Genomic DNA, 19,038 nt, shown 5'->3' with positions numbered 1-19,038 from the left:
AGACATCAGATTAAATTGTCATGAGTTTTACGATTATATCTTTATTTTAAAGCAGCTTCGCTGTTAAAGCATAGTGAAAATTATTTTAATGTGTTTTTGAAACAATCTGTTATCTACTCTATGCCTACCTACAGCATAGTGTAAAGTAATGAAATGGTATTCTCAAACTGCCCCTGTCGATCAAACAACAGTTGGTCATTCACTACCAGCTTCACCCCTTGAATCTTAAGAACACATGTCATTAGCTATTTTTCTTCTAACTCCTGCAGAAATCTATAGTCTAAGTTGTATTCCTGTTCATTCCTGCCTCACAGCTTGCACCACACCCCTTTCTAACAGAAAGGACCCTTACATACAGTAATGCTTTTACCCCTTTCTGAGGTATTGTCTTTGTTTAGGCTCTTCCATGTTTCCAATTTTAATCTTATGTACAAAACAGTATGGCTGACTGGATGGATGGACTTGTGTAACCGTATGTATGTTCAAAACCAATCAACATGATACTGAGTCGATTGCAGTGTTGCCTACTTGGTCCAAAACTTTTGTATTGCTTTCAGATTGTTGATGTTCTGAAATATTGCAGGTGTCTATTTGCTGACAGTTCACAACCCACCAGTGGTTTGCTGGTGTTTCTTCACATAAAAGTACTGATATGGTAAAACACATCACAAGATTAATGCTCACTAGTAGGCACACTGCAATCCACCCGGTTTGCCTTAGCTTATGTAACCTGGGCGTAGACACTCCTGCTAGCCTGACCTTCAGCAAGTTTGCGGGGCCTGCAGCAGGCTCTGAGAGCTGCAGGTCATCTGAGGACCATTCTTTTTCTATTCTACCCAATGAGTGTACTCTGTTTGACTTCCTGTATGTGCAAAGATGTTTATCCTTTTGGTATAGATTGTTCCAGATGGCAGTTTAAGCAATAAAAAGGTAAAATTACCTGTGAGTCTTGTACGTCTTTACTTTGTCTGAATATGTCTATACTATAATAATGGCGAAATAGTCCCAATTGGAAGACAGTGACTGTATCCTGTAGTAAATAAGGTGCAATATCATCTCTGAACTCTGGAGGGCAGTGCCTCTTAAGTCTTCAGTGCTTTCTTTAAGGTTAAGGTCACTTTATTGGTCGATTGCCCACAAGGTCCAACTGAAATTTGAGCTAACCCCTCAAAGACACACACATACAGGTTTTGGAGAGGTGTGGGGGGCTGGCATACTGGATGCCCAGCAGCTGTTGTGGGGGGTTAAGTGCCTTGCTCAAGGGCACAACAGCAGGTAATGGCATCTAGGATTTAATACCAGCAACCACTTTCTGCCAGATTTTGCCCATTAGTCACTACACCCACATAAACCGACAGGACAGGTGAAGGAAAATCCCCTGGAGGGCCTCACATTCTGTTTTGTTTCAGTGCATATGAAGGAAGGAGATAAAGGAAGCCCCTTCAGACTGTTGGTGGATTATTCAAACTGTTGGTGGATTACTGTTTTGTAAGAATAGTCTTTTGAACAATTACCAAGCATGATGGTGTGAGCAATGACCACAAAAAGGCTTGAAATAGGTTGAATGAAACTGACACACACTTCATCAGAAAGCTTATAAAGTTGGTAAACCCAGAACCCACTCCTGCATGTAATTAAGATCAGTCACTGAGCCTTTGTTGTTGCTGACACCTTATAAAACTGGCAAACATAGGCTCCCTTCAGTAGTGTTGGGCAGAAGCCAAACTTCATTTGGCATGATTTAACATAGGCTCTTTAAAATAGTTGTGGTTATTCTCCCTCTCATCAAAAACATCAGGATGCATTGGATTTGTAGTCAGGACAGTAATGAGAGCAGCACAGAGCAAAAGGTCCAGACATGTTGTGATGAAATGGCATCCAACAGAACGTTGTTTGAAGACAAAGCTTTGTTTCAGACTAGTTAGAACAAAGTATAGCTGGTGGTGATATGATAAGCTGCATGTCCACATACAGTACTGTAGCTGTGATGAGGAGGTATCTATGTCAGGGTGTGTTATGGTTGGGTTGGTGTTGTGAAACCACTTAAAGGGCTGACAAACAGACAACGAAAGAGACAGACGCATCCTGATGAGACAGACAGACAGATACCTCCTGTTGAGGCAGAAAGACAGAACGTCATATGGACACTCCTGATGAGACAGAAAGACAGACACACACCTCCTGACGAGACAGACGGACACCTCCTGTTTAGACAGACAAAAAGACATACAGACACCTCCCGATGAGACAGACAGACAGGGATTAGATGCTGTCTGTCTCCCCCACCCCTCATCCCCTCTCAGTCACAACCTCTTTTAAATAGCTTTCTCTCTCTTCCCCCCAAAGATGACGTCTTGTTTATACTCCAAGGTGCCCGGTGACATACAGGTGACCACATAGCCCAAGGACACAGGAGACATTTTGACAGTGCAGGAAAGCAGTGCTGCTGTCTATTGACAAAACAGGCTGTATCATTTCAAACGTTGGACTTGAAAGACTAGCAGTTGCGCTGTGTGGGTAAAATCACTGTGGAAGCCAAGCCAGTAAAAAAGCTATATTCAAATCAAATGAAATGTTATTTGTCACACTCACCGAATATAACAGGTGTAGACCTTACTGTGAAATTTTTACTTACAAGCCCTTGATCCACAGTTCGAGAAATAAAGTTAAGAAAATATTTACTAAATAAACACAATAAAATAACAATAACGAGGCTATATACAAGGGGTACCGGTACTGAGTCAATCTGCGGGGGTACAGGTTAGTCGAGGTCATTTGTACATGTAGGTAGGGGTAAACCTATGATGCGATAATTGCATTGTTTGCTCTATAACCCTATTACTCTATTACTAAACAACTACTGGTTTTGAGTTACTGCATGTCAGCACAAAGACAACGGTAGCACTGCCTCTATTCCAGCACCAATTCCATATTAAACATTTAAACATAATCAAATCAACAAGGCTATATATGCTTAGTTTAATACATTGAAAACAAACAAAGATGCCAAAAACAATTTTGTCCAATCAATATGGCTAAATATCATGTGGCTGTCCATGGTACTGATTTCTGTCTGTGTGTGTGTGCTTGCGTGGGGACTCACTACTTATAGATTAGTTGAACGCCAATGCCGTCCTCCTCTCTTTCATGTTGGCAGAACGATCTATGGTTTTGTACTTTTTATTTTCATAGGCTACCTAGCTAAAATGCTTGCTAGCCTAACTTCCTCGCATGGGTAGCAATGAAGCGGTTAAGTTAGCTAGCTAGTTAATGTGAGCCTACTAGGCTCCATCTAGGCTAAATATTGAACTTCAATCATCTCAGGCTAGTGGCACAATATATGGATCTATGGTGAGATCGGAATTGCCGTCATAACCATTGGCCTGTAGAGAGAATTGCCATCACAAGTCCAAATTTCCATCTCCATTCATGGGTTGGGAAAGGGCCGATTTAGCAAGCTAGCTACTGCAGGACATCAACACAAGCAGACCAGAAACAGACACACTTTTCTGACAGTGAAGTTTTGCTCAGGATGTGATTTGATTGGTGTGAAGCCAAATCCAAACTGGCCTCCCTTGGAGGCGTTTTGCTGCAGCAGTACAACCCACAGTTGAGCTCAGCTCAATGCTGATTGGCTAATTATGTTATACTTTTTTATCAAGGGAGGCCAAATCCTTATTGACATCAATCAATCAAACCCTACGGCGGCAACATGTCATACTCTTTTGGTCCAGACAGCATCAGATACATGGGCTACACATACTGAGACAGAGGGGCGCTATTTCCCTCGCTCAGAATATTTCTCCGGTGAGATTCAGACACTTGCGAATTGACGGAAATTATGAAAATAGAGAGACGAAAGATACAGTATTTTATACATATATATATATTTTTTCAAATTTTTGGAGAAGCCTGTCTTCCCTTGGCATCCATGAATTCACACCACTGAAAACTAATGCAGAATGTATTACTCTGACTGCTTCCTGCTTTACAGGACAGGTTCACCTGCCATTATGATCCTCAGGCTGTCCTTAGTCTATAGTTACCTTCCCTTGCAGGACTTGGGGATACGTCCAAAATGCCACCCTAATCCTCTATTATAGTGCACTTCTCCGTTTGGATTCCTTAGTAACCTTAATTACTTCTCCTTGTTGGGCGTAGCCACTGGTTTGACAGACTCAGGCATGACGGAGGTATCAACAAAGTCTGTGGTGATCACCTGAGCCTCTCCCAGCCTGCGGACACACCTGTGGACTGTCTTCAGGACGCGCTGCAGCCGGCGGTCCAGGGCCTGCAGGTGGGGCTCAGCGAGGACCGGCTGCAGTGCGTCTCCTCCCAGGGACTCCCTCATCACGTCACTGAGCCTGTAGTGGTCCTGTGAGAGGAGCTGCAGCCGCAGCAACGTGGAACGCTTTATACTGAGAGGTGAAGAGGGGCGGGAGAGGGGGTAGAGGGGGAGAGAGAGTGCGGGAGAGATGGGCAGAGAGTGAGACTTGACTCGACAGTTGCCATGCCAAATGTTTTCAATTAAGGTTAAATATTGGTGTTAGTTCATCTGTATTAGTGACTAGTGTATGCGCTCCATATTTACATGCAGCACTGTGACAGTGGAGCCAGTATGGACATCTCATCATGAGAATGCTTCCCAAACCTGAAACACAGGAAGTGATGTCATCATAAGGGAACGACAAATATTCCATTGTACAATGACTGAAGTTATATAACAACTCTAGTACCCACCCTTTGGCGTTGTCAAAGTGAAGAAGGAAACCTTCATCGCCAAACTTAGTGAAGATCTCATAATGGTGCCTGTCCATGTTACCTGAGGGAATGTGCCAAGAACAAATGTTCACTCACATAGGACTACAGAGAAAAGTAGAGCACTGCATAGGTAATAGGGTGTCATATGGGATGAGGACAGGGGTCCATCAGGGGTGATGGGTGGTAGTACATACCAATGAGGAAGTCAAAGATGGCCATATCTATGATGTTGAGCAGCCTGTTCCCTGAGTTGTAGGGATACAGACGCTTTATGGTGTCACAGTAGAAGGGGTTCACCTCCCACCTGGTAGAGACAGACAGATTATAACAAGATATTATAAGATATTATAACAAGATATGAATTGTAACAAGATATGAATGTTCTGTCTGCCATATTGACTTATCATAAATTAACTTTCAAAATGGAAATGAGATGCTCCAAAATGGCAAATGGGAAGAGATGTGTAGGTCTCGGGGTTACGGTCTCAGGGTTAAGGTCTCAGGGTTAAGGTCTCAGGGTTAAGGTCTCAGTGTTAAGGTCTCAGGGTTAAGGTCTCAGGGTTAAGGTCTCAGGGTTAAGATCTCAGGGTTAAGGTCTCAGGGTTACGGTCTCAGGGTTAAGGTCTCAGGGTTAAGGTCTCAGTGTTACGGTCTCAGGGTTACGGTCTCAGGGTTACGGTCTCAGGGTTAAGGTCTCAGGGTTAAGGTCTCAGGGTTAAGGTCTCAGGGTTAAGGTCTCAGGTTTAAGGTCTCAGTGTTAAGGTCTCAGTGTTAAGGTCTCAGTGTTACGGTCTCAGGGTTACGGTCTCAGGGTTACGGTCTCAGGGTTACGGTCTCAGGGTTAAGGTCTCAGGGTTACGGTCTCAGTGTTACGGTCTCAGGGTTACGGTCTCAGGGTTAAGGTCTCAGTGTTACGGTCTCAGGGTTACGGTCTCAGGGTTACGGTCTCAGGGTTAAGGTCTCAGTGTTACGGTCTCAGGGTTACGGTCTCAGGGTTACGGTCTCAGTGTTACGGTCTCAGGGTTACGGTCTCAGGGTTACGGTCTCAGGGTTACGGTCTCAGGGTTACGGTCTCAGGGTTAAGGTCTCAGGGTTACGGTCCCAGGTCTCAGTGTTACGGTCTCAGGGTTAAGGTCTCAGGGTTAAGGTCTCAGGGTTAAGGTCTCAGGGTTACGGTCTCAGGGTTAAGGTCTCAGGGTTACGGTCCCAGGTCTCAGTGTTACGGTCTCAGGGTTAAGGTCTCAGGGTTAAGGTCTCAGGGTTAAGGTCTCAGGGTTAAGGTCTCAGGGTTACGGTCTCAGTGTTACGGTCTCAGGGTTACGGTCTCAGGGTTACGGTCTCAGGGTTACGGTCTCAGGGTTACGGTCTCAGGGTTAAGGTCTCAGGGTTACGGTCCCAGGTCTCAGTGTTACGGTCTCAGGGTTAAGGTCTCAGGGTTAAGGTCTCAGGGTTAAGGTCTCAGGGTTAAGGTCTCAGGGTTACGATCTCAGGTCTCAGGGTTAAGGTCTCCGGGTTACGGTCTCAGGTCTCAGGGTTAAGGTCTCAGGTTTAAGGTCTCAGGGTTACAGTCTCAGGGTTAAGGTCTCAGTGTTACGGTCTCAGGGTTACGGTCTCAGGGTTACGGTCTCAGGGTTACGGTCTCAGGGTTAAGATCTCAGGGTTAAGATCTCAGGGTTAAGGTCTCAGGGTCACGGTCTCAGGGTTACAGTCTCAGGGTTACGGTCTCAGGGTTACGGTCTCAGGGTTACGGTCTCAGGGTTAAGATCTCAGGGTTACGGTCTCAGGGTTAAGGTCTCAGGGTTACGGTCTCAGGGTTAAGGTCTCAGGGTTACAGTCTCAGGGTTAAGATCTCAGGGTTAAGGTCTCAGGGTTAAGGTCTCAGGGTTAAGATCTCAGGGTTAAGGTCTCAGGGTTAAGGTCTCAGGGTTAAGATCTCAGGGTTAAGGTCTCAGGGTTAAGGTCTCAGGTTTATGGTCTAAGGGTTAAGGTCTCAGGGTTATGGTCTCAGGGTTAAGGTCTCAGGGTTACGATCTCAGGTCTCAGGGTTAAGGTCTCAGGGTTACGGTCTCAGGTCTCAGGGTTACGGTCTCAGGTCTCAGGGTTAAGGTCTCAGGGTTACGGTCTCAGGTCTCAGGGTTACGGTCTCAGGTCTCAGGGTTAAGGTCTCAGGGTTACGATCTCAGGTCTCAGGGTTAAGGTCTCAGGGTTACGGTCTCAGGTCTCAGGGTTAAGGTCTCAGGGTTACGGTCTCAGGTCTCAGGGTTACGGTCTCAGGTCTCAGGGTTAAGGTCTCAGGGTTAAGGTGTCAGGGTTAAGGTCTCAGGGTTACGGTCTCAGGTCTCAGGGTTAAGGTGTCAGGTCTCAGGCCTCAGGGTTAAGGTGTCAGGGTTAAGGTCTCAGGGTTATGGTCTCAGGTCTCAGGGTTAAGGTGTCAGGTCTCAGGGTTAAGGTCTCAGGGTTACGGTCTCAGGTCTCAGGGTTAAGGGTTGTAAGCTTACTCCTCCCTGCCAGTGAAGGTGTATGATCGTATCCAGGGGTTGGGGAGGGAGATACGAGGGGCAATGCTGAGACCGGGGAGGTAGGCTGACATGGAGCCCTCCAGCAGGTCAGGGCTCCCACACACTGCATACTCAGTCTTACACACGTATAGACACTTGGCAAAGAAACATGTGTTGTTTGCTGTTTGAAAGAGAATAGACATAGATATAGATTGGTTTAAACCAGCAGTACGCCGATTTCATCATCGCCATTTAATCATAGACTGATTATTTAAGACCTAGGTAGCAGGGTAATGCCTACCTGAAGGGGTAATGCCTACCTGGAGAGGTAAAGAACACACTCCTTAGGTCCTCGTTGTGAGTGGTCAGGAGAATCTCCCCCGTCACGTTCACCAGCCTGCCCACCACTGGCGGTACCCTCCGGAAGTCCAGGATTCTAGAAAAGAGAAAGACAAGAGTTCCATTCTGATGAACATAAACTCATACATCTTCTACGACTCACAGTTCTAGAAGAAAGAGTTCCATTCTGATGAACACAAACTCATACATCTTCTACGACTCACAGTTCTAGAAGAAAGAGTTCCATTCTGAACAGAACGCACAATATAAAGTCAGATTAACTCCTGCAATCTCTCACCTCAGTTGACACACACAAAGTCACAGGAAATTAATTAAACTTGAATTATTTGTATACATAATAGCAGCTATGTGATTGTCTCTGTTCTCCGCTGTGTAATCTAGCAGGTGTTGACGTGTAGCAACAGCCACTTCCCCCAGGGCCATATTGACAGTCTGACAGGCCTGTGTGTCTCAATAACAGTCATCAGTCAGTATCTGAGGCTGGATAAAGAGATGTTATTGAGGTGCTGTCTTGGCTGGCGTATCTCACCTGCTGATTGGATCTGATAATGATAAGGCCTCTGGCACAACACAGAGACAGAGAGATAGAGACAGAGAGACAGAGTCACAGCACAGTGACACAGACACAGAGAGACAGAGACACAGATACACAGCACAGTGACACAGCACAGAGACAGAGAGACAGAGAGAAAAAGACACAGAGACACAGCGACAGAGACACAGAGACACAGAGACAGAGACACAGCACAGAGACACAGCACAGAGACACGGAGACACAGGACACAGACACAGAAACACAGAGACAGAGACACAGCACAGAGACACAGCACAGAGACACGGAGACACAGCACACAGACACAGCGACACAGCACACAGAGACAGAGACACAGACACACAGCACACAGAGACAGAGACACAGACACACAGCACACATACACAGAGACACAGACACAGCACACAGACACAGAGACTCAGCACAGAGACACAGAGACACAACACACAGACACAGACTGTGGTGGGAACACACAGATTAACCAGACATATTCAGTGTTAGACAGTACTGTAGTGTAGAGCCACGGTGTTCAATGAAGGAATGATAACAGAGCATGTACTCTTTGCTTTTCTTCTCTTCTTTTCCACTTCATTCAAATGTGAATTTACAAAACTATATATTGTGATGTAAAAATGTATTTAATATAATAACTTTACTTACAGTACCAGTCAAAAGTTTGGACACACCTACTCATTCAAGGGTTTTTCTTTATTTTTTACTATTTTCTACATTGTAGAATAATAGTGAAGACATCAAAACTATGAAATAATACATATGGAATCATATGCCATCCCATCTGGTTTGAACTTAGTGGGACTATAATTCGTTTTTCAACAGGACAATGACCCAAAACACACCTCCAGGCAGTGTAAGGGCTATTTGACCAAGAAGGAGAGTGATGGAGTGCTGCATCAGATGACCTGGCCTCCACAATCACCCAACTTCAACCCAATTGAGATGGTTTGGGATGAGTTGGACCGCAGAGTGAAGGAAAAGCAGCCAACAAGTGCTCAGCATATGTGGGAACTCTTTCAAGAATGTTGGAAAAGCATTCCAAGTGAAGCTGGTTGAGAGAATGCCAAGAGTGTGCAAAGCTGTCATCAAGGCAATGGGTGGCTACTTTGAAGAATCTCAAATATAAAATATATTTAGATTTTTTAACACTTTTTTCGTTACTACATTATTCCATGTCTTATTTCATAGTTGTGATGTCTTCACTATTATTCTACAATGTAGAAAATAGTACAAATAAAGAAAAACCCTTGATGAGTAGGTGTGTCCAAACTTTTGACTGGTACTGTACTTGAGCTTTATTTGTGGTTTGTAGCCTACACCCAGTTACACCCTTCCATGCTGTTGTTTTGTCTCAAGGTATAACAACCCCATTGACTTGCTGTCTTGTTTGGTTTTGGGTTGACAAGCTGTGACTCTAATGACTGTATTTGACTGATGACTCACTTGAGTTAATGAGCAGTAACCTGGAGGCATGGAGGTTAGAGAGACTTTACAGTAGACATCAGTAATTACACCTATGTGTGTGGAAGGATACATGTTGAAATAGTGGAGAGACCATAATCTCCCAAGGAAACTATCGTTCAGAAACTCAGAGATGTAGGTACAAGTTTCAGGCTTTGTTTGTTGGGAGACCACTTGGAGATACAGTATGAGATACAGCATGAGATACAGCATGAGATACATTATGAGATACAGCATGAGATAGAGTATGAGATACATTATGAGATACAGCATGAGATACAGCATGAGATACATTATGAGATACAGCATGAGATAGAGTATGAGATACAGCATGAGATACAGCATGAGATACAGTATGAGATACAGCATGAGATAGAACATGAGATAAAGTATGAGATACAGCATGAGATACAGCATGAGATACAGCATGAAATACATTATGAGATACAGTATGAGATACAGCATGAGATACAGCATGATATACAGTATGAGATACAGCATGAGATACAGCATGAGATAGAACATGAGATAAAGTATGAGATACAGTATGAGATACAGTATGAAATACATTATGAGATACAGTATGAGATACAGCATGAGATACAGCATGAGATAGAGCATGAGATACAACATAAGGTACAGTATGATATAAAGCATTATATAGAAAATGAGATAGAAAATTAGATACAGTGTGAGATACAGTATGAGATACAGTATGAGACACAGCATGAGATACAGTATGAGATACCGTATGAGATACAGCATGAGATACAGCATGAGATACAGTATGAGATACAGCATGAGATAGAACATGAGATAAAGTATGAGATACAGCATGAGATACAGAATGAGATACACTATGAGATACAGCATGAGATACAGCATGAGATACACGATGAGATACCGTATGAGATACAGTATGAGAAAGAACATGAGATACAGTATGAGATACAGCATGATATAGAACATGAGATACAGTATGAGATACAGTACGAGATAAAACATGAGATAAAGTATGAGATACAGCATGCGATATAACATGAGATACAGTATGAGATACAGCATGAGATACACAATGAGATACAATATGAGGTAGAACATGAGATACAGCATGAGAAACAGATTGCGATACAGCATGAGATACAGCATGAGATACAGCATGAGATACAGTATGAGGTACAGCATGAGATTCAGCATGAGATACAGTATGAGATACAGCATGATATAGAAAATGAGATGCAGTATGAAATAGAACATGAGATACAGAATGAGATACAGTATGAGATACAGCATTAGATACAGTATGAGATATAGCATGAGATATAGAATGAGAAAGAACATGAGATACAGTATGAGATACAGCATGAGATACAGCATTAAATACAGTATGAGATACAGCATGATATACATTATGACATACCGTATGAGATACAGTATGAGAAAGAACATGAGATACAGTATGAGGTACAGCATGAGATTCAGCATGAGATACAGTATGAGATACAGCATGATATAGAAAATGAGATGCAGTATGAAATAGAACATGAGATACAGAATGAGATACAGCATTAGATACAGTATGAGGTACAGCATGAGATATAGAATGAGATACAGTATGAGATACAGTATGAGATACAGCATGAGATACAGCATGAGACACAGTATGAGATACAGCATGAGATACAGCATGAGATACAGCATGAGATACAGCATGATATACAGTATGAGATACAGCATGAGATACAGCATGAGATACAGCATGAGATACAGTATGAGACACAGCATGAGACACAGTATGAGATACAGCATGAGATACAGCATGAGATAGGACATGAGATAAAGTATGAGATACAGCATGAGATACAGCATGAGATACAGAATGAGATACAGCATTATATACAGTATGAGATACAGCATGAGATAGGACATGATATAAAGTATGAGATACAGCATGAGATACAGCATGAGATACAGAATGAGATACAGCATGAGATACAGTATGAGATACAGCATGAGATACATTATGCGATACCGTATGAGATACAGTATGAGGAAGAACATGAGATACAGTATGAGATACAGCATGAGATACACAATGAGATACCGTATGAGATACAGTATGAGAAAGAACATGAGATACAGTATGAGATACAGCATGAGATACAGCATGAGATAGAACATGAGATACAGCATTGAGATACAGTTCGGGATACAGCACGAGATAGTATGAGATACAGTACGAGATAAAACATGAGATAAAGTATGAGATACAGCATGAGATATAACATGAGATACACTATGAGATACAGTTCGGGATACAGCACGAGATACAGTATGAGATACAGTACGAGATAAAACATGAGATAAAGTATGAGATACAGCATGAGATATAACATGAGATACAGTATGAGAAAGAACATGAGATACAGTATGAGGTACAGCATGAGATTCAGCATGAGATACAGTATGAGATACAGCATGATATAGAAAATGAGATGCAGTATGAAATAGAACATGAGATACAGAATGAGATACAGTATGAGATACAGCATTAGATACAGTATGAGGTACAGCATGAGATATAGAATGAGATACAGCATGAGATACAGCATGAGATACAGAATGAGATACAGTATGAGAACATTAGATACAGTATGAGATACAGCATGAGATACAGCATGAGATACAGCATGAGACACAGTATGAGATACAGCATGAGATACAGCATGAGATACAGCATGAGATACAGCATGAGATACAGCATGATATACAGTGTGAGATACAGCATGAGATACAGCATGAGATACAGTATGAGACACAGCATGAGACACAGTATGAGATACAGCATGAGATACAGCATGAGATACAGCATTATATACAGTATGAGATACAGCATGAGATAGGACATGAGATAAAGTATGAGATACAGCATGAGATACAGCATGAGATACAGAATGAGATACAGCATGAGATACAGTATGAGATACAGCATGAGATACATTATGCGATACCGTATGAGATACAGTATGAGAAAGAACATGAGATACAGTATGAGATACAGCATGAGATACACAATGAGATACCGTATGAGATACAGCATTGAGATACAGTTCGGGATACAGCACGAGATACAGTATGAGATACAGTACGAGATAAAACATGAGATAAAGTATGAGATACAGCATGAGATATAACAAGAGATACAGCATTGAGATACAGTTCGGGATACAGCACGAGATACAGTATGAGATACAGTACGAGATAAAACATGAGATAAAGTATGAGATACAGCATGAGATATAACATGAGATACAGTATGAGATACAGCATGAGATACAGCATGAGATACAATATGAGGTAGAACATGAGATACAGCATGAGATACAGATTGCGATACAGTATGCGATACAGTATGAGATACAGCATGAGGTACAGTATGAGGTACAGCATAAGATTCAGCATGAGATACAGTATGAGATACAGCATGATATAGAAAATGAGATACAGTATGAGATACAGCATGATATACGGAATGAGATACAGCATTAGGTACAGTATGAGATACAGCATGAGATATAGAATGAGAAAGAACATGAGATACAGTATGAGGTACATCATGAGATAGAACATGAGATTGAACATGAGATACAGCATGAGATACAGTATAATATACAGCATGAGATACAGCATGAGATACAGTATGAGATACAGAATGAGACACACTATGAGATACCGCATGAGATACAGCATGAGATACAGTATGAGATACAGCATGATATACAATATGAGATACCGTATGAGATACAGTATGAGAAGAACATGAGATACAGCATGAGATACACGATGAGATACAGCATGAGATACAGCATGAGATACAGCATGAGATACAGTATGAGATACAATATGAGATACAGTATGAGATACAGCATGATATAGAAAATGAGATACAGTATGAAATACAATATGCGAAAGAACATGAGATACAGTATGAGATACAGCATGAGATACAGCATGAGATACAGCATGAGATACAGCATGAGATACAGTATGAGATACAGTACGAGATACAATATGAGATACAGTATGAGATACAGCATGATATAGAAAATGAGATGCAGTATGAGATACAGCATGAGATACAGTATGAGGTACAGCATGAGATTCAGCATGAGATACAGTATGAGATACAGCATGATATAGAACATGAGATACAGTATGAGATACAGCATGATATAGAAAATGAGATGCAGTATGAAATAGAACATGAGATACAGAGTGAGATACAGTATGAGATACAGCATTAGATACAGTATGAGATACAGCATGAGGTATAGAATGAGATACATTATGAGATACAGCATGAGATACAGAATGAGATAGAACATGAGATAAAGTATGAGATATAGCATGAGATACAGCATGAGATACAGAATGAGATACAGTATGAGGTAGAACATTAGATACAGTATGACATACAGTATGAGATACAGCATGAGATACAGTATGAGATACAGCATGAGATACAGTATGAGATACAGTATGAGATACAGCATGAGACACAGTATGAGATACAGCATGAGATACAGCATGAGATACAGTATGAGATACAGCATGAGATAGAACATGAGATAAAGTATGAGATACAGCATGAGATACAGAATGAGATACAGCATGAGATACAGTATGAGATACAGTACGAGATACAATATGAGATACAGTATGAGATACAGCATGATATAGAAAATGCAGTATGAGATACAGCATGAGATACAGCATGAGATACAGTATGAGATACAGCATGATATACATTATGAGATACCGTATGAGATACACAATGAGATACCGTATGAGATACAGTATGAGAAAGAACATGAGATACAGTATGAGATACAGGATGAGATACAGCATGAGATACACAATGAGATACCATATGAGATACAGTATGAGAAAGAACATGAGATACAGTATGAGATACAGCATGAGATACAGTATGAGATACAGCATGAGATACACAATGAGATACCGTATGAGATACAGTATGAGAAAGAACATGAGATACAGTATGAGATACAGCATGAGATACACAATGAGATACTGTATGAGATACAGTATGAGAAAGAACATGAGATACAGTATGAGATACAGGATGAGATACAGCATGAGATACACAATGAGATACCATATGAGATACAGTATGAGATACAGCATGAGATACAGTATGAGATACAGTATGAGATACAGTATGAGATACAGCATGAGATACAGTATGAGATACAGCATGATATAGAAAATGAGATACAGTATGAGATACAGCATGATATAGAAAATGAGATACAGTATGAGATACAGCATGATATAGAAAAAGAGATGCAGTAAGAAAGAGAACATGAGATACAGAATGAGATACAGTATGATATACAGCATGAGGTATAGAATGAGATACAGTATGAGATACAGCATGAGATACAGTATGAGGTACAGCATGAGATACAGCATGGGATACAGTATGAGATACAGCATGAGACACAGTATGAGATACAGCATGAGATACAGCATGACATACAGCATGAGATAGAGTATGATATACATTATGAGATACCGTATGAGATACAGTATGAGAAAGAACATGAGATACAGCATGAGATATAGAATGAGAAAGAACATGAGATACAGTATGAGGTACAGCATGAGATAGAACATCAGATTGAACATGAGATACAGCATGAGATACAGTATAAGATACAGCATTAGATACAGCATGAGATACAGCATGAGATACAGTATGAGATACAGCATGAGATACACGATGAGATACAGCATGAGATACAGCATGAGATACAGTACGAGATACAATATGAGATACAGTATGAGATACAGCATGATATAGAACATGAGATACAGTATGAGATACAGCATGATATAGAAAATGAGATGCAGTATGAAATAGAACATGAGATACAGAATGAGGTACAGCATGAGATTCAGCATGAGATACAGTATGAGATACAGCATGAGGTATAGAATGAGATACATTATGAGATACAGCATTAGATACAGCATGAGATAGAACATGAGATAAAGTATGAGATATAGCATGAGATACAGCATGAGGTAGAACATTAGATACAGTATGACATACAGTATGAGATACAGCATGAGATACAGTATGAGATACAGCATGAGATACAGCATGAGATACAGTATGAGGTAGAACATTAGATACAGTATGACATACAGTATGAGATACAGCATGAAATACAGTATGAGATACAGCATGAGATACAGCATGAGATACAGTATGAGATACAGCATGAGACACAGTATGAGATACAGCATGAGATACACCATGAGATACAGTATGAGATACAGCATGAGATAGAACATGAGATAAAGTATGAGATACAGCATGAGATACAGCATGAGATACAGAATGAGATACAGCACGAGATACAGTATGAGATACAGTACGATATACAATATGAGATACAGTATGAGATACAGCATGATATAGAAAATGCAGTATGAGATACAGCATGAGATACAGCATGAGATACAGTATGAGATACAGCATGATATACAGCATGAGATACAGTATGAGATACAGCATGATATACATTATGAGATACCGTATGAGATACAGTATGAGAAAGAACATGAAATACAGTATGAGATACAGGATGAGATACAGTATGAGATACAGCATGAGATACACAATGAGATACCGTATGAGATACAGTATGAGAAAGAACATGAGATACAGTATGAGATACAGGATGAGATACAGTATGAGATACAGCATGAGATACACAATGAGATACCATCTGAGATACAGTATGAGAAAGAACATGAGATACAGTATGAGATACAGCATGAGATACAGTATGAGATACAGTATGAGATACAGCATGAGATACAGTATGAGATACAGCATGATATAAAAAATGAGATACAGTATGAGATACAGCATGATATAGAAAATGAGACACAGTATGAGATACAGCATGATATAGAAAATGAGATGCAGTATGAAATAGAACATGAGATACAGAATGAGATACAGTATGAGATACAGTATGATATACAGCATGAGGTATAGAATGAGATACAGTATGAGATACAGTATGAGATACAGCATGAGATACAGTATGAGGTACAGCATGAGATACAGCATGAGATACAGTATGAGATACAGCATGAGACACAGTTTGAGATACAGCATGAGATACAGCATGAGATAGAGTATGATATACATTATGAGATACCGTATGAGATACAGTATGAGAAAGAACATGAGATACAGTATGAGATACAGCATGAGATACACAATGAGATACCGTATGAGATACAGCATGAGATACAGCATGAGATACACAATGAGATACCGTATGAGATACAGCATGAGATACAGCATGAGATACAGTATGAGGTACAGCATGAGATTCAGCATGAGATACAGTATGAGATACAGCATGATATAGAAAACAAGATACAGTATGAGATACAGCATGATATAGAAAATGAGATGCAGTATGAAATAGAACATGAGATACAGAATGAGATACAGTATGAGATACAGCATTAGATACAGCATGAGATATAGAATGAGATACAGCATGAGATACAGCATGAGATACAGTATGAGATACAGCATGAGACACAGTATGAGATACAGCATGAGACACAGTATGAGATACAGCATGATATAGAAACTGAGATACAGTATGAGATACATCATGACATAGAAAATGAGATACAGTATGAGATACAGCATTAGATACGTTATGAGATAGAACATGATACAGTATGAGATACAGTATGAGTTGGAATATGAGATACAGCATGGTACAGTCTCTGACCTCCTCCCTATAGACTGTCTCGTCGTTGTTGGTGATCAGGCCTACCACTGTTGTGTCTGCAAACTTAATGATGGTGTTGGAGTCGTGCCTGGCCATGCAGTCGTGGGCGAACAGGGAGTACAGGAGGGGACTGAGCACGCACCCCTGGGGGGCTCCAGTGATGAGGATCAGCGTGGCAGATGTGTTGCTACCACCTAGGGGCTGCCTGTCAGGAAGTCCAGGATCCAGTTGCAGAGGTAGGTGTTTAGTCCCAGGATCCTTAGCTTAGTGATGAGCTTTGAGGGTACTATGGTGTTGAACGCTGAGCTGTAGTGGCAGTGTGGAGTGCAATAGAGATTGCATCATCTGTGGATCAGGTTGGGCGGTACGCAAATTGGAGTGGGTCTAGGGTTTCTGGGATAATGGTGTTGATGTGAGCCATTACCAGCCTTTCAAAGCACTTCATGGCTACGGATGTGAGTGCTACGGGTCTGTAGTCATTTAGGCAGGTTGCCTTTGTGTTCCTGGGCACAGGGACTATGGTGGTCTGCTTGAAACATGTTGGTATTACAGACTCAATCAGGGAAATGTTGAAAATGTCAGTGAAGACACCTGCCAGTTGGTCGGCACATTCTCGGAGCACACTTCCTGGTAATCCGTCTGGACCCAGCAGCCTTGTGTATGTTGACCTGTTTAAAGGTCTTACTCACGGCGGCTACGGAGAGCGTGATCACACAGTCGTCCGGAACAGCTGATGCTCTCATGCATGCCTCAGTGTTGCTTGCCTTGAAGCGAGCATAGAAGTGATTTAGCTTGTCTGGCAGGCTCGTGTCACTGGGCAGCTCGCGTCTGTGCTTCCCTTTGTAGTCTGTAATAGTTTGCAAGCCCTGCCACATAAGACGAGCGTCGGAGTCGGTGTAGTATGACTCAATCTTAGCCCTGTATTGACGCTTTGCCTCTTTGATGGTTCGTCGCAGGGCATAGCAGGATTTCTTGTAAGCTTCCGGGTTAGAGTCCCGCACCTTGAAAGCGGCAGCTCTGCCCTTTAGCTCAGTGCGAATGTTGCCTGTAATCCATGGCTTCTGGTTGGGGTATGTACGTACAGTCACTGTGGGGATGACGTCTTCTATGTACTTATTGATAAAGCCAATGACTGATGTGGTGTACTCCTCAATGCCATCGGAAGAATCCCGGAACATGTTCCAGTCTGTGATAGCAAAACAGTCCTGTAGTTTAGTATCTGCTTCATCTGACCACTCTTTTATAGACCGAGTCACTGGTGCTTCCTGCTTAAATTTTTGCTTGTAAGAATTAATCAGGAGGATAGAGTTGTGGTCGGATTTACCAAATGGAGGGCGAGGGAGAGCTTCGTACGCGTCTCTGTGTGTGGAGTACAGGTGATCTATCATTTTTTCCCCTCTGGTTGCACATTTAACATGTTGATAGAATTTTGGTAGAACTGATTAAGTTTCCCTGCATGAAAGTCTCCGGCCATTAGGAGCGCCGCCTCTGGGTGAGTCATTTCCTTATACATCTTACTGAGTACGGTCTTAGT

At 41.6% G+C, this 19,038-nt stretch overlaps 1 protein-coding gene across 1 annotated transcript in view; it reads right to left on the bottom strand.

Moving 5' to 3' along the window:
* Positions 1 to 2,957: 2,957 nt before the first annotated feature.
* Positions 2,958 to 19,038, bottom strand: part of LOC120046810 (pseudokinase FAM20A-like) — a 26,710-nt gene continuing 10,629 nt past the window's right edge. Inside the window, exons 6-11 of the mRNA XM_038992332.1 lie at positions 7,580 to 7,695; positions 7,260 to 7,440; positions 4,956 to 5,065; positions 4,741 to 4,822; positions 4,592 to 4,651; positions 2,958 to 4,418 (exon numbers count right to left, since the gene is read on the bottom strand). Coding sequence (XP_038848260.1) covers positions 4,139 to 4,418; positions 4,592 to 4,651; positions 4,741 to 4,822; positions 4,956 to 5,065; positions 7,260 to 7,440; positions 7,580 to 7,695 — 829 coding nt within the window. The 3' untranslated portion in view covers positions 2,958 to 4,138. The remainder of the gene's footprint in view (positions 4,419 to 4,591; positions 4,652 to 4,740; positions 4,823 to 4,955; positions 5,066 to 7,259; positions 7,441 to 7,579; positions 7,696 to 19,038) is intronic.

This window comes from Salvelinus namaycush, chromosome 4 (assembly GCF_016432855.1).
Source record: "Salvelinus namaycush isolate Seneca chromosome 4, SaNama_1.0, whole genome shotgun sequence".
Taxonomy (NCBI): Eukaryota; Metazoa; Chordata; class Actinopteri; order Salmoniformes; family Salmonidae; genus Salvelinus; species Salvelinus namaycush.
The sequence above is the reverse complement of the archived record's forward strand: the minus strand, read 5'-3'. Positions and strand labels throughout refer to the sequence as shown.